At 35.4% G+C, this 16,384-nt stretch overlaps 1 protein-coding gene across 1 annotated transcript in view; it reads left to right on the forward strand.

Annotated features, from left to right (window-relative positions):
• The window catches only part of LOC141561126 (granulocyte-macrophage colony-stimulating factor receptor subunit alpha-like), a 46,994-nt gene extending 40,637 nt beyond the window's left edge, over positions 1–6,357 (forward strand). The window contains 2 exon segments of the mRNA XM_074300256.1: positions 5,249–5,331; positions 6,272–6,357. Of these exon segments, the coding sequence (XP_074156357.1) occupies positions 5,249–5,306 (58 nt within the window). The 3' untranslated portion in view covers positions 5,307–5,331; positions 6,272–6,357.
• The last annotated feature ends 10,027 nt before the right edge of the window (positions 6,358–16,384 follow it).

Here is a 16,384-nt window from a genome sequence, read left to right on the forward strand (position 1 = left end):
TAAGACATGCTAGAATTATATAACAAATAACATGATCAAATAATCATAAATTGAGAATTTATAGATGTCCATAAGTCCATTGTCCATTAGTTCATGTGCCAAAAATCAAATAATTCCTGCAAGTTTTGAAGTCCTCCGATAGTCTCATCTTGTGTTAGGAAATCCAATGATTCCTGCTGGTTTTAAAATTCTTTAATAGTCTTATCTTATGTTAGGGAATCTTTAACAGTCTCATTATCAGCCATGCTTTTTCAGTGTCAGATGTTTCTTAGATCTTCTCCTTTGTTTTGAGGTTTTTCTTCTTTTCTGTCTCTCTCCAGTGCTTGTTGCCACCCATCTGTTTCCTTCTTCATCTGTTTCCTTCTGTTTGTTAAAATACAAGCAAACCCTCTCTCCCAGGCAGTTAACCTATCTAATTTCCTTCTATTTACCACTTTCTAAATCTCTTCTCATCATCTGGCAATTACATTGGAGTTGTTTGCACTGGACACAGCCCTGTTGGTTTAAAAGGCCTGTATTCTCCCCAAGTGTAATCCATTTTTGCAATCTGATTGCCTTTTGGCTGACTTACCAGGTAATCCCTTTCTGCCATGTGATTGCTTTTCTGCTGGTTAATCAAATCAGAGTCCTGACTTTCTAAAGGCTCTTTGGGTGTAACCTCAGTTGCAATCATGCCCCACCTATCCTTTGATTGATATCTTGGAGCTGGGGCCCACTTCTCATTTTCCTGGGTCAATCTGCATTCTGAGGCCCAGTGAAAGCCTTTGTGACATTTTGGACATGGAGTTTTAGGTCTTCTTTCACCCTGTCTTCTCACTCTATCTCCATGTCTACATTGAGCTCTTAGATGTCCAATTTTTCCACATTGGAAACATAGACAAATTTCTTTAGAAGTCCTTTGCCAAGAGGGACCCTGTCTTTCCATTTTCATCATAGTCCGGGTGTAAAAAGCATTTGTTCCCACTTTAGTACATCGTCTTATGATCTCCTCTAAAGGAGCATCTTTGTCTAATCCCCATATAATTCTTTTGCATATCTCATTGGCATTTTCCTTAGCCAGATGTCTGGTCATTTTTTCTGTAGTTGCATTTTCTCCAATAGTTCTTTTGACAGCAGTTTGCAGATGTCCCACAAAATCCATAAAAGGTTCATTGGGACCTTGCTCTATTTTAGTGAAAGCCTCTCCCCAATCTTTCTGTCTGGGGAGGGAACCCCAAGCTTTTATTGCAGCCTTAGCAATTTGCTCATACACTGTCATGGGATAATTAATCTGTTCTGAATTCTCTCCATATTGACCTTCACCAGCTAATTGCTCAAAAGTGAATTGTGTGTTAATTCCTGTTTCTATATTGCATCTAACTTGGATCTTACATAATTTATGAAATTCTGCAAGCCACAATAAATTTTGTCCAGGTTCTAGACATGTCCTTGCTATGGATTTCCAGTCATTTGGGATTAGCACTTCATAAGACAAACCATCTAGTAACATTTTAACATAAGCTGATGTAGCCTCATAAAGAGTACAACCTTTTTTTCAAATCTTTAATTTTATTCAAATCTAAAGGTGTATATTTTCTCCTTTTTTGACCTACAGAGTCAATCCCTTCAATCACAGGATATGCATGTATATGCACTTATATCCTCTCCTTCTCTCTTAGCCTTAATCAATGCTTTTTCTAACCTTGTCATAGGCTGCTTCACAGGCGATTCTGTTTGTGTTTCTGCCTCCCCTCCTCCTTCTTGCTCCACCCCTGAAGGGTTAATTGAGGGAGAAGATGGGAAATGCTCCTGTTGCTCAGAATTGTACTTAACTTCATTCTTATCTGATTCATTCTCTTCACCTAGTTTAGTTGACACCTCCCCATTTTGCTCCTTCTTCTTTTCCTTCAGAATAACAATTTTCAAAGCCTTTTGGATTAAATTGTAGGTATGAAGTGCATCTTTGGAAATTGAGTTTGGTTTGGAATTGTAGTGTTCACCTAATTGCTCTCCTACTAATTTCCACTCATTTGGATCCAATTCTTTTTCCAGAGAAAAACAAGGACATATGACCTGCACAGGTTTTAAAAGTTCAATGATCTCCTCCAAAATTATAATCAATCCTTGGCTTTTCATAACCTTGATAATGCTCTCTAAACATTTTCCTTGAACAGAAGGCATTTGCCCCATTTCTACTTTAGCTCTTTAACAAAGTTAAACAAAGTTTAACAAAAGTTTAACAAAATTTCCTTGTTACACACACTTCTGGGTCAGAGAGACTTTTCCACTGAGATCTGAATCGGAAGCTTTTCCACTGGAATCAGAATCTTGTCTGTCCCCGTTCGGGCGCCAAATTGCAAAGGTCCAGGCTAGCTCCTCTGAAGGGCTCAGAATAAGTCCTTGTCAGGATAATTAAAAGTCCTTGCCCCACGTTGTGGACACTAAAATGTAAAGGTCCTGTTGTCTCTCAATTGTAATCCTTCTCTGGGAGGAGATCTCTTTTCTGTAAAATCTTTTCTCTGTGAGCAGGTTTCTTGGGAGCTCTGAATCTCCTCCAGCTCTTGTCCTTCCCCAATTCAGATTCCTCCTCCAGGCCGCCATCCCAACTCTGGCCCAGAGTTGCTCAATGTTGTCTTCTTTTATCCTCCCAGAGAATGGGCGTGTGAGAACTCAAGGGCTTGTGGGGAAATTACTTCAACCAATGAACTTGCTCCTTTTAAAGGTTGTGTAAACTCCTTTTCATATGTAAACTCCTCCTCAGAAGTTCAAAGGGGTAAACTCCCCTTAAAGGCATGAACCAAAGGTGTGAACCAGAGAATTGTTAAGTACTGACTTAGCACTTAGTAAGAACCTAACATAAATGATTGAAAAACATCAACCATATAGCAAATTTTATAGGTAGAAAGACACATCAAACTATTATCTCTAACAACATTTGTTGAGAAATAGCAATACTTTCTATAAGTTTCATTCCCATAATTTATGCAAATCACCATCTTGGGAATTTCAGTTAGCAAACCTTTACTTTTTTTTTTTTTTGTCATTTTGTCTGGAATATAGTAGGCACTTAATTGATGTTGAATAAAAGAATTAATTAAAGTGAACCACTCACACAATTGCAACTTTTAATTTAAATCCTCATCCATACAGAAGCCCAAGGATTAATAACTGCTCTGAGGGTTTAGGATTTCCCTCTAAACTCAGAGTTGTTCAATTATTTTTCAGTCATGTCTGACTCTTCATGACCCCTTTGGGGTTTTTTTGGCAAAGATGCTGGAATGGTTTGTCATTTCCTTTTTCTGTCCATTTTTGATGAGGAAATTGAGTCAAACAGGATTAAATCACTTGACCAGGTTCAAAGAGCTAGTGTCTGAAGGCAAATTTGAACTCAGGTACATGAATCTTTGTAACTCCAGGCCTGCCATTCTATTCACTCTATCTCTTAGCTGATCTGAACCTTTCAAGTTCCCTTTAATAGCTCAAAGTAAACAATGACATTTGCATTGACACCCCATTAGACACGACCTTGATTCCATTCTTTTCTTCCATGTTGCTAATGAACTAAAATGAATAAATGACAACTTTGAGGATGCTATTTTGCTGACTCTGAAAGAGACAAATTATATGACCTAATTAAATACTGTCTTCGAATTCCTCATAGTCTTTACCAAAATAATGTTTGAATTGTGGAGTTTAGTCTTTAGTCATCCAAATCTAATTTTTAAAAATAGATGAGAAATCCATACTTGTCAGCACTAATGGCACTCATTGGTTCTCTGAAATCAACATGCTATCACTATGCCTTACCATAAGCTGCTCTCCATGCCTGCAATGCCTTCTCCCCTCATCTCCTCCTTTTAGAATCCTTATTTTCTTTCAAGGCTTAGTTCAAGCATTATCTCCCACATGCAAATATTTTACAGACACCAGAACTGTCCCCCCAGTATGTTTTATTCTCTTCTATCAAAATGATCTTGTATTTATTGCATAACTCTTTGGAATATGTCTTTTAAACTCTAGGAACTAACATAAAACTTTATACATAGTAGGTCCTTACTGAATTTGAACTGAATGGCATTAAGAGAATTAGAAACAGATCAAAGGTTTTCACATCCAACTACACACACACACACACACACACACACACACACACACACTTCAACTTATTCCATTATTCCTTCATCTAAATGAAGAAAGGGAATGATTAAAAGTTTATTTTAATTACTTTTACATGCACTCATGAAAATAATTGAATAGTACTTCCATACCTCATGGGGATAGCTATCAATTTGGAAAAAATAGAAGGCCCTCAATGAACCTAATTAAATGACCTACATCAGGAGTAATCAGCAAGAAAATTTCATTCAATAATCAGAAAGCAATGTGATAAGAATTCTAACTTATATTCTTTTATAGAACTGTAAGAAATACAATAATTCAAGCTAATGTCTTTATGCAACAGGGATCCCTGTCATATTTGAAAAAATCCCTGAAAAAAAAAAAAAAAAACCTTCCATTATAGAATAAGTGGAAAATGTTTCAGGAAAGGGAAATTCTATCTGGAATTCAAACTGAGACATCTGTAAGGTATCCCTAGGGAGTTGGGACTATCTAAAGAGTAAAACTGGTTTCTCTTTTCCTCACACACCATATGCCATTGTCTCTGTCTTTGCACTGATTATTCCTATACATATTTACATTCAACTAATCTTTATTTCACACAAAATTCTTCTCTTCCTTTCTTGATCTCCCACATTGCTAGTGACTTTTTCAACTACCTTAACTTCAACTATTTTGTATTTGTTTCTATTTAATTTGTATATTTTTAAATGATGTGTCCCCAAAGTCTTAATGCAAGTTTAATCTTTGGGGATAAATAATTTATATGTCCTCTTGTTCTCCACCCATTAGAATGCAAGCTCATTGCAAAAAGGATTGTATCATTCTTTGTCTTTGACAAAGGGAGACTAAAATGGTGTCTGGTACATAGTAGGTGGTTAATAAATGTTAATTGAATAGAGCTTAAAATGAATATAGTCATAATTAGGATCATGGACAGAACTCTGCTTTGCTACTAGTGGTAAGATAGTTATGACTGAGGTCACTGAGGCAGGGAAAAAAGTACACTTTAAAGAGGCTCAGGTTTTTAATCAGTTATAGATCCAAATTCAGTGCAGTCCTTTAGGGGCCTGTCCCTTGCTTCATGTTATTTTGTGCTCATTTTGTGTGATTTTTATTCACAGTTTTACATTTATTTTCCTTTTTCAAGGTATTATGTGATTCAAAAAATAATTCCTACTGTCCTCTATATTAGAAGACCAAGTTAGTGATAATTTTTACAAATATCTCAAGGTAAGTTGTATTGCTATAATTTTACAGAACTAGTTTTAAGGAATGTGTGGTGTGTGTGTATGGGTATATGTCTCTGTGTGTATCTAAGTTAGAAGACACCATGGTCATCCACATCATGTTGAGTCATTATTGGTCATTTTGACTCTGTCCTGCCGCTGGACAGTGATGACTAGAAAAGAGAGTAAGGCTGATAACTTTGTTCAAGTCTCCCTCATTTAAGTCCCATTTATGCATGAATTAAAAGATAGCACTCAAATGTTCATATGGATTATTTGTGTCCAACATGTGGCAGAGTACTTTGAGCTTATAGTGGTCTGTTCAGCCACAGACGGGCACACTCTAACTCGACTCTTACATAGTGATGCCATTTTGATCCTCTTCAAGAATGGGCAACAGCCAACCAACCAACCAAATTCCCTGTATTTCCCAAACTCACAATTACAGGCTCTAGGAGATAATGGAGAATAGATGTGTAGAAATTCTAAAAACTATTTGATTACAGTTTAATTTTGAAGAAGTATGTTATTCTCCTTCTAAGGATTTTACCACTATTCTTAACATAGTTGGGCTTCCCTCTTCTTTTAATTCAAGCATTTCATGGCATCATTGCTTACCTTCCTTCCCTGTTAGTTTGAGGTTTCCTAGATAAAAATTAGTGTAGCAGACATGTACTCTTGGGCAAGTCACAAAACAGCCTGAATTTCTTCAATTTCACAAATTAGGATAACTTTAGATATCTTATTAACTTTTAATTTATTAAATTTTAACTCTCAACTAACCCATTAACTTTTACGAGTGAGATATCTGTTTCTATATTCCTGTATCTTGATTTTCATACATTTTCCATGTCTGTCATACTTTGATAAAAAAAAAAAAAGTTGATTGATACACAAAGGAATTTAATCAGGTATCCTTTTTTTTTGTCTTTTTCTTTCCATAGGTAGCCTGGGAAAAAAAATAAAATACTTCTAGAAAAATGTAAAATTGAAGAGATTACAAATCAAACTGAGCATGTTTCATTGGATAATGTTTTTAGAAGTTTATTTTTTGCTCTTTTTTCTAACTTCTATTTTTTTTTCTAAATAATGTTATAGTAACACATTGGAGGAATGTATTGGTAAATATTTAACAGTTGGTTCTTTGGGGAGGAAATAATGTACTCAAGACATACTTTTAAGTTACATCTGTATTATCATTTTCTTCATCGCTTTATTAATTTTAGACCACCAATAAAATAATATTGAACTCCAATTGGTAGTGTTTTCTCATTTCTAAATTGTAAATGCTTGAATAGAAAATTTATTTTATTTTACCTAGTAGTATCTTATTTTTATCATATGTAAAATAATTTTCATCATTCATTTTTGTAAGATTTGAATTCCTATTTTTCTCCTCTTTACCTCTCTATTTTCAAGACAACAAGCAATCTGATCTAAGTTAAATATGTACAATTCTTTTAAATATATTTCCATATTTGTCATGTTGTGCAAGAAAAATTAGAACAAGAGAAAAAACACAAGAAAGAAAAAAAATAGAACAAAAAAGGTGAAAATAGTATGCTTTCTTTATATATTCAGTTCCCATAGTTCTCGCTCTGGATGCAGATCCCAAGTCCTTTGGAATTGTCTTTGATACTTGTATTGTTGAGAAGAGCTAAGTCCATCATAATTGATCATCACACAATATTTCTACTGTTAAGCAGTAAGTTTAACAATTAGAATTGTAAGAATGCAGGTATGCATAATCAATCACCTGCCCAAGCAAGGGAATGGAATATGGTCCTGGCAAAAAGCTCCAATTCAGGAACTAAAGCTGGAGATATAAATATTCCAAGGAAGACACTAATCAGTATTAAAAATTATTATACATATGAGATCTCTCATTTGAGGGGAGTCCCTTTTGAAAGACTAACAACATAACTCTAAATAGACACTCAAAGGAATAAATGCACTTTCCACAAAGAATACATGAATACCTAGAAGATATGAAGAAAATAAAGAGAAAGATATTGAGACAAAAAATTTAAAGAGAACAAAGACCTCACTATCTAAAAGGTGGGGTTTTTTTGGGGGGGTCTTTGGATCTTGCTGAGGACATCTATGATTATGGTGGTCATCTTGACCTGTTTGTGTCTTATTTGATAAGAGTAAAAGGATCATTGAAACAGAGTTGTCTCTGTGGCTATGTTTACCCAAGAATCATTAATATGGTGTTGAAATCTTGTACCTTTCAGTCAGATGAATTACAATAAGGATGTGGTCTGCAAGAAAAAATTATTTGCAAAAGTTTGTCTCTTAATTTCTCAATGGTTCCTTCAATGTATGTCTAGGTCATTCTGAGAATTATAATTTCATAAAGATGAGGAAGTTAGCACATAGCTGGGTAATCATTATCATTCTACTCAATTTCTCCTTTGGACTAATTGTATTATTTGTAGTTTTTCCCCCTGTATAGGTATCTTATCCTTATTGAAAAATCTTCTATAAAATAACTCCTCATTATAAAATAATCCCTTTCAGGGATTTTGTCACTTTCAGCACTGAAAACATAGTCAAGCTGAATGCCTACTAGTATTGCATATAAACTTCCAACAAATTAAAGATGCAGGTCATCTAGTGGTCTACAGGGAGGTAATTTGTGAACATGAATAGACTGTAATATATTGCCAAGAAAAAATTTTGTAGAAGCAACCAAGAAGATATTATCAAGAAGCATAACCAGAATAGGAGTCACAAGGCAGTGAATACTAAGAACTGATGATTAGCCTGCAAACTCCATTGATATCCATGTAATATCAAGGCATCTATCTAGAGTAACAACTACAATGTGAAGGAGTGATCTAGTGTATGACTAATGGGAAGACATAGATAAGCATTTTACAAGATGAGAATATATTGCTAAAGTGAGATTGATAAAATGCCCATGTCAGTGAGATTATAGGCATCTCAGTAGTGCAGTGAATAGAGGGCTACATCTGGAGTGAGGAAGTTGTTGTTCTGTTGTTTTTCAGTTGTGTTTGACTCTTTGTGACCTGATTTGGAATTTTCTTGACAAAGATGATCTGATATAGGTTAGTGGTTTATTGGTTTGCCATTTTTTTCCTCCAGCTCATTTTACAGCTGAAGAAACTGAAGAAAACAGGGTTAATGGCTTGCCTAGGATCCTATAGCTAGTAAATGTCTGAAGTCAGATTTAATTCAAGAAGAAGAATCTTCCTGACTCTATGCAAATCATCTATCTGCTGTTTGCCTTAGCTTCCTTAGTTGTAAAATGAATATGATAATACCTACTTCATAGAATTATTGCTAGGGTCCTATGAGGACCTATAATGAGTATAAAGCAAAATTTTAAAGCACTATAAAAAAACTAATTATAGTTGTTGTTAGATCAATGGATTGCAATATCAATAGTGATGTGGCAGTATTGATAAGGTTCTCCAGATACTCTTATTAGCAGCTGGCATTGTGCTGATAATATTAGGACAGTAAATTATGCAATATGTCAATTTGATGAGGTAATAGTGAACCTCAAAATGATGAGGTAACTTGAACCAAATTATGAGGTAAATACCTAATGAGGAGGTATATACCTCAATAGGATTAATTAAGGTCTACTGGCAGGATTTGGCGTACAGGGAGTCACATGGAGCTCCCCTGTAACCCCTTTAGGATTCGGCGCAAGGATACAAAATTAAGTCAGGTCTAGTGGCGGCGAGAGTCCCCCGTAAATGAATTTACAGGCCAAAAACCTAGATGGGTAAAAAGATCTTTATTGCCGGGTTTGGAAGCAAGGTTAAGGTCTGGTTAGTAAAAGGCATTAGATAAAGGAATATATATGCTGAAAGCGGGGGGGAAAGAGAATCTCTGATGCAAACATCTTGGCTGGCATCTTTCAAATCTCTGACCCCAGATGATTCTAGCTTTGCTCTTTTTTATCTGCTTGAAGAAGCAATGGGCAGATCTCAGGTTAATTCTTTGAAGGCCAAATTTTTGGCGGGCTTTATCCAAGCCAGCTCAGATCCGGTGGGGGGGGGCTGGGTACAGCCCAAACTGGCTTTGACCAGATCTTGTATCAAAGGGGGCTGAAAACCCAAACCAACAGGGGGCTGGGTACAGCCCAAATTGGCTCAGATCCGGATCTTTTCCCCTAGGAATATCTTGTCCCAAAGGTAGATCAGACAAGGAATCTTAAAGGGGCTACCCCCGAAACAAATTCTTTACTCATTAGATAAAGAGTTAATGTTTAGTGAACCTAGAGTTGTTAATATTGATTAATCTTCCCCAAACCACGTGATTCTCTTGTCCCCTCTTCTACCACTCCACAATTTCACAGTGGAGACAGAAGTGGACTGACTGCATAGGACTGAGAGTCCACTATTACTTTTTCTTTATTTCACATAATGCCATTGTTAAACAATTCTATTGGGGCCCAACAGAGAATTGTCATCCTACACATTTTCATCCATGAAACTGATGGCAAAAAATGACTTAGGATAATGTGCCAGAAGTTTTTTTGGCTATAGTAATCCATGAAGCAAAAATGGAACATTTAAAAAATATATAAGAAAAAAACAAAACTTTTTTTTGCCATCTGAATTAAGTAATTTGCACAATTTGTAAGTAACTGAGATCACATTTGAACTCAGGTCCTTCAAATTCCAGGGCTGGTTCTCTATCTGCTCAGCCACCTACCTACCCCTTTCATTTCTTAAAAAAAATAAACAAATAAACTTATTTTTTTTTATTAGTGATAGTGATGAGAATTAGGTAAGGGATAACCCCTTTTGTTTTGACTCAAGGATACATAGTTAAATGCAGTCCCGAAAACCTAGATTGATAAAAAAAGTTTATTGTAGGGGTTTGGAAGTAGGGTAAAGGTAGAAAGATGCCAGGGCCAGAGCTAGTTGCTGGGTGGACAGGAACCCTTGGCATGGCTGACGTAAGAATGCCAGGTTTGGACTCCTGCAAAGAGTGGACTCCAGGGTTCCCCTTTTTATAATGGGCGCTTTTGGTGATCTTGAAGGTGGGTGGAGTCCCATATTGACTCCCGGCAGGTTTTGGCCAGGGTTAGCATTTGAATAGAATTCAATGGGTTTTTAGATAAGGAGGTTGGGGATTGTGGAAATCTGAGCAGATCATTAGAGTTGGGGGCTGGGAAAGCCCAAGTTAGCTCAGATCCAGTGGGGACTAGGAATTAAAAAGGAATCTTAAAGGGACCTCAACCCACATCAATAGCAGAACCATTACATTTGAACTATAACATCTCAGCATCCAACATGCAATGTGAAAAAATTGAAATGATACTTAAGAAGGTAAAATCAGGAAGTGAAGAGATGGTTGTCAGGGCACTTTGTGCCTTTGACTTTTGACTCTCCATGAAAACTCCTGGGACTACTCTGTCCCTTGAATATTCTTTTTACTTTCTCACTTCTAACATGTTATAAACAGTCACCTAAATGCTCTTGGCTAGATTTGCCTTTCATCTCTTCATTCATCTCTTGAATTTCTACCCTCTCTTTTAGGCCTCAATCAAATGTATTCTTGTGAAACAGCTATTCAACCAACCTACTGGGGACCCAAATGGAACCAGCCAGTTCTCTGCCTCTGCCTCTGTCTCTGTTTCTGATCTCTGCCTCATTTCTTTTTTAAAAAAGAAATTTTCTTTCCACACAATAATATTTATTTTTTCCAATTATATGTTAAGATAATTTTCAACATTCATTTTTATAAGATAGGGATTTCCAAATTTTTTCCCTCTCTTCCTTCTTTTCTCCTTCCCCAAAGCAGCAAGCAATCTGATAGAGCTTATACATATACAATCAAGTTAAACATATTTTCATATCAGTCATATTAGGAAAGAATAGTCAGGACAAAAGGGAAAACTCAGAGTAAGGAAAAAAAAAACCCCAGAAAAAGTGAAAATAGAATGCTCTGATTTGCATCCAGACTGCATAGTTCTATCTCTGGATGTGAATAGCATCTTCCATCCATTTGAAGTGTTTTAGATTATTGTATTGCTGAAAATAGTTGAGTCTATCGAAGTTGATCATTGTTGTTTTTACTGTACACAATGTTCTTCTGGTTCTGCTCACTTCACTTAGCATCAGTTCATGTAAGTCTTTCCAGGTTTTTCTGAGATCTGCCTGCTTTTCATTTCTTATAGAACAATAGTATTCCATTACATTCATATGCCACAATTTGTTTAGCCATTTTCCAATTGATAAGTAACCCCTTAATTTCTAGTTTCTTCCCATCATAAATAGAGCTGCTATGAACATTTATTTTTACATGTGAATCTCCCTCCCCCTCATTTTAAATGATCTCTTTGGGATACAAACCTAATAGTAGTATTACTAGATCAAAGTGTATGAACAGTTTTATAAAATAATTCTTTTGAGCATAGTTCCAAATTGTTCTCCAGAATGGTTGGATCACACCAACAACACATTAGTATTCCAAATTTCCCATATCCTCTCCAATATTTATCATTTTCCTTTTTTTGTCATACGAATCAATCTTATAGATGTGAGGTGGTATCTCAGAGTTTAAAAAATTTGCATTTCTCTAATCAATAGTGATTTTTTTCAGATGAATATAGCTTTACTTTTTTCACCTGAAAACTGCCTGTTTATATCCTTTGGCCAATTTTTTTTTTCAATTGGGGAATTTGTATTTTTTATAAATTTGACTGAGTTCTCTATTTATTTTAGAAATAAAGCCTTTATCAGAAACACTGATTATAAAAATTGTTTCTCCATTATGCTTAAAGGGTTATGAAACTCTGTATACTCTTTGATCCAGCAGAATCCCTACTGTATCCCAAAAAGATCATAAAAGAGGGAAAAGGACCCACATGTACGAAAACATTTATAGTAGCTCTTTTTCTAATGGCAAGGAAGCAGGTTTTGAAGGGATGTCAGTCATTTGGGGAATGACTAAACAATACTGCAATACTATTGTTCTGTAAGAAATGATGAGCAGGCAAATTTCAGAAAAATTTGGAAAGACTTATACGAACTGATACTGAGGGAAGTGAGCAGAATCAGAATATTATGCACAGTAACAGATAGATTATGCAGTGATCAACAATGATAAGATTTAGCTCTTCTCAGTAATACAAAGACCTAAGAGACTTCCAATAGAATTGGGATGGAAAATGCCTTCCACACTTGGAGCTCAGGAAAACCAGGGAGATTAAATGGAGATTGAAGCCTAATGTTTTCACTTTTTTTTTTTCTTGAATTTTTCCCTTTTGTTCTTTTCTTTTACAGCATGATTAATATGGAAACGTGTTTAAAATGATTGTATATATGTAATCTAGATCAGATTGCTAGCTGTCATGGGGAAGGGGGAGATAAGGGAAAGAGGGAGAAAAAAATTGGAACTTAAAATCTTACAAAAATGAATGCTGAAAACTATAATTGGAAAAATAAAATACTATTGAAAAGTTAAAAATTGTTTCCCAGATTTCTGCTTCCCTTCTAATCCAAATCTTCCCTATATTGGCTTTGCTTGTGAAAACTCCTTTTAATTTAATTAGTCAAAATAATCTATTTTGCATTTCATATTGTTCTATATCTCCTATTTGGCCACAAATTCTCCATAGATCTGATGGGTAAACTCTTCCTTGCTTACCTAATTTGCTTATGGTATCAGCCTTTATATGTAAACCACATACCCATTTTGAAATTATCTTGTTACAGGGTGTGAGATGTTGGTCTATGCTTGGGTTCTGTCATAATATTTTTCAGTTTTCCAAGTAGTTTTTGTTAGATAGTGAGTTTTTAATCCCAGAAGCTAGAATCTTTGGGTTCATAAAAGAGTAGCCTATTATAATCAATTACTGTGTTTGATGTACCTAACTTACTCCATTGATCCACCACTCTATTTCTTAGCCAGCATCAAATAGTTTTGATAATAGCTGCTTTATAATACAGTTTTAGATCTGAAAGACCTAGGACACCTTCCTTTCCATTTTTTTTTTTATTTCCTTTGATATTCTTGACCTTTTGTGCTCCCATATGAATTTTGCTATTATTTTTTCTAGCTCTATCAAATAATTTTTAGTAATTTGGTATGACACTATTTGAATAAGGTAATTAAATTAGGTGGAGCCATCATTTTTATTGTATTAACTTGACCTATCATGATACATTGGTAATTTTCTGATTATTTAGATCTGACTTTATTTGCGTGAAAAGTTGTATGGGACAAGTCAGGTGCAAGACCCCCTTCTTAATTAATTAGTTAGGAACATCATCAGGAACAAAGAGAAAACATTTATTTAATCCCTACAGGGGGAGGCCCAGACACACACCTGGGAGCCATCCTAACTCCTCCAAATGCTCCTGGAACCTGGCCAGCTTCCTGTTTGTCCAGGGTTTAAAAGTAAAAGACTAGAGCCTTCTCATTGGATAGACTAAAAGGACATAACCATCCTTGCCAATATGACTCAATGCTGAGAAATACTTCATCCAATCAGTCCCATTCAAAGTGTTTTGTAATGGTTTTTATATAGTTCCCACATTTGTCTTGGTAGGTAGCTTCCCAAATATTTTATGTTGTTTACACTTATTTTATATGGAAGTTCTCTTTTCATCTCTTGTTGCTGGTTTTGTTAGTAAAATATAGAAATGCTGATGATTTATATGGGCTTATTTTATATACTGCAACTTTGCTAAAGTTCTCAATAATTTCAAGAAATTTTTTAGTTGATTCTCTAAGATTCTCTAAATATACCATCATATCATATGCAAAGAGTGACAATTTTGTTTCCTCATTACCTATTCTAATTTATTGGTAAAGCTAATATTTCTAGTGCAATATTGAATAATAGTTATAACAGGCATCCTTACTTCACTCCTTATCTTATTAGGGAGTTTATGTCCATTACATGTAATGCTTGCTGATGGTTTAGATAGATTTTTGCTTAGCATTTTAAGGAAGATTCCTTTTACTCTTATCCTCTCCAGTGGTTTTAATAGAAATGGATGCTTTTTTTTTTTTAATGAAAAACTTTTTCTGCATCAATTGAGAGAATTATGTACTGTTGATTTTGTTTTTGATATGGTCAGTTAGCCTGATAGGTTTCCTAATATTGAACTTATCCTGCATTCCTGGTATAAATCCCACCTGGTAATAGTTTATTATCCTGCTGATAAATTGCTATAATCTGTTGCTAATATTTTTATTTAATATTTCAACATGAGGGAAATTAGTTTTCATTCTCTGTTTGGCTTTTCCTTATTTAGATATCAGTACCATATTAGTGTTATAAAAAGAATTTAGTAAGACTCCTTTTGCCTATTTTCCAAAATATTTCATACAGAATAAGGAAAGTTCAGGCAACTTCTCTCATCTTGGCTCTGCCCTTCCCCCCACCCCCCAATCTCTGCTTCATTTTACTTAATCACTGAATGCACATTGCCTCAGTCAAACTGAAATTTGTTAAAGACTTTAATTTTAAAAAGCCAACTTATCCTGCCAGTCAGGGTCATCTTCAGTCATCCTGATGTATATCAGGACTGGATTTAGATCACTCCAGAGAAGAATGAGACTGCTCTCCCTCACTTTAATCCAATTCAATTGCAAATTATGGAATCACCTCCTTGATGTCATGATCTCCTTCAAGAATGGAGGGCAAACAACAACAAGTACATGGAAACCATGCCTTCCCTATATGGTCCATTCTATGGTTATACAGGTCAAATAGTTATAATTGAACCTAACATACCACTGTGAAATTTCTACTCAAAGCTCTATGGGACCAAACATGATAAATTGGATCTCTCTTTCACATAGCAATTCTTCAAATTTTTTGACTGGGCTTGGGAATGATATTTGCTATTCTCAGTTGGTCCACTGAGATGGATGGATCAGAGGTTCCTTTTTTTCCTAGGCTTTCGCTAAGAAATAACAAAACAAAACCCAAAACTTTACACTGATACAATTTAACCATTAGAGGGTGCCAACAGTAAATAGTTTCCTTTTTTCAACAGTGACCATTCTTGGTACAAAAGAGCCTGTGTGGTCCTCTGGAAAAAGACTGGATTTGTTAATTTGATACGTGGTTGGATTCAAATCTCACTGTTGGTTTGAAGAGGGTGCGATAAGAGGCAAAGATGGGTCTGTGGTTTCTTTCTGTCTGTCTGTCTCTCTCCTCTCTCCAAAGTGCTAAGGACAGGTCCGGGGGGAAAGAATTCGCCTACTCAAAGCTGTGACAAGAAAGGCATTTTTTGATTGGGAAAAGAACACCAAGATGTCTTGGCGGGCAATATCTGTTTCCAGAGAGATATTGCAAGAGGCATAGCTTGAGATCTTTATTTTTATACACAACAGGATAATAGAACAGGATTTGTATCTGATAAGACTTCTCTGCTTCCAGAGGATATGGAGAAGTTTATATAACAAGGAGTTTCTCCAGAGACTGTAAGGAAGTTTCTATAAGAAAGGAATTTTTCTCCAGAGGATGTAAGATTTTGTTGGGCTGTCTGCTTTCCCCTCATCATGTTTACTATCTGTGTGGTTTTGGGCAAGTCATTTAGTTTTTCAGGGGCTCAATTCCTTTATGTATAAAATAAGTGGAACTGGAGTTGTTGGTTTAAGAAAAAGTTAAACATTAAACTTGTGTTTCATGCAAACATTTTTTCTTTCTTCCACCCCCACCCGCCACCTCATACATTGAACAATGCATACCCTGACTAGATAATTTCTGAGTTTTTGTTGTTGTTGTTGTTTGTTTGTTTTAACTGTACATGTTTGGTGTTATGACCTTCATTGCCTAGACAGCTCAACCTAGGTTTGGGTTTTTGAATGGATTTTTTTTTTTTTTTTTTTTTTAAGTCCCAATCTTACCCCAGAATCTCATTGGAGTCAGAATTAAGGAAATTTGTAGTTTGGTGTGTGTGTGTGTGTGTGTGTGTGTGTGTGTGTGTGTGTGTGAAAGAGTACACCAATCTGTAGTTTTTAAAGCTTTCCTGCTTGTCTGTACTCTTTTTGGTCTTAATTCTGTTCTCTGCACTATTAAAAAATACCACCACTAACAAAACCTTAAC

The sequence above is a fragment of the Sminthopsis crassicaudata genome, chromosome 3 (assembly GCF_048593235.1).
Source record: "Sminthopsis crassicaudata isolate SCR6 chromosome 3, ASM4859323v1, whole genome shotgun sequence".
Classification (NCBI taxonomy): domain Eukaryota; kingdom Metazoa; phylum Chordata; class Mammalia; order Dasyuromorphia; family Dasyuridae; genus Sminthopsis; species Sminthopsis crassicaudata.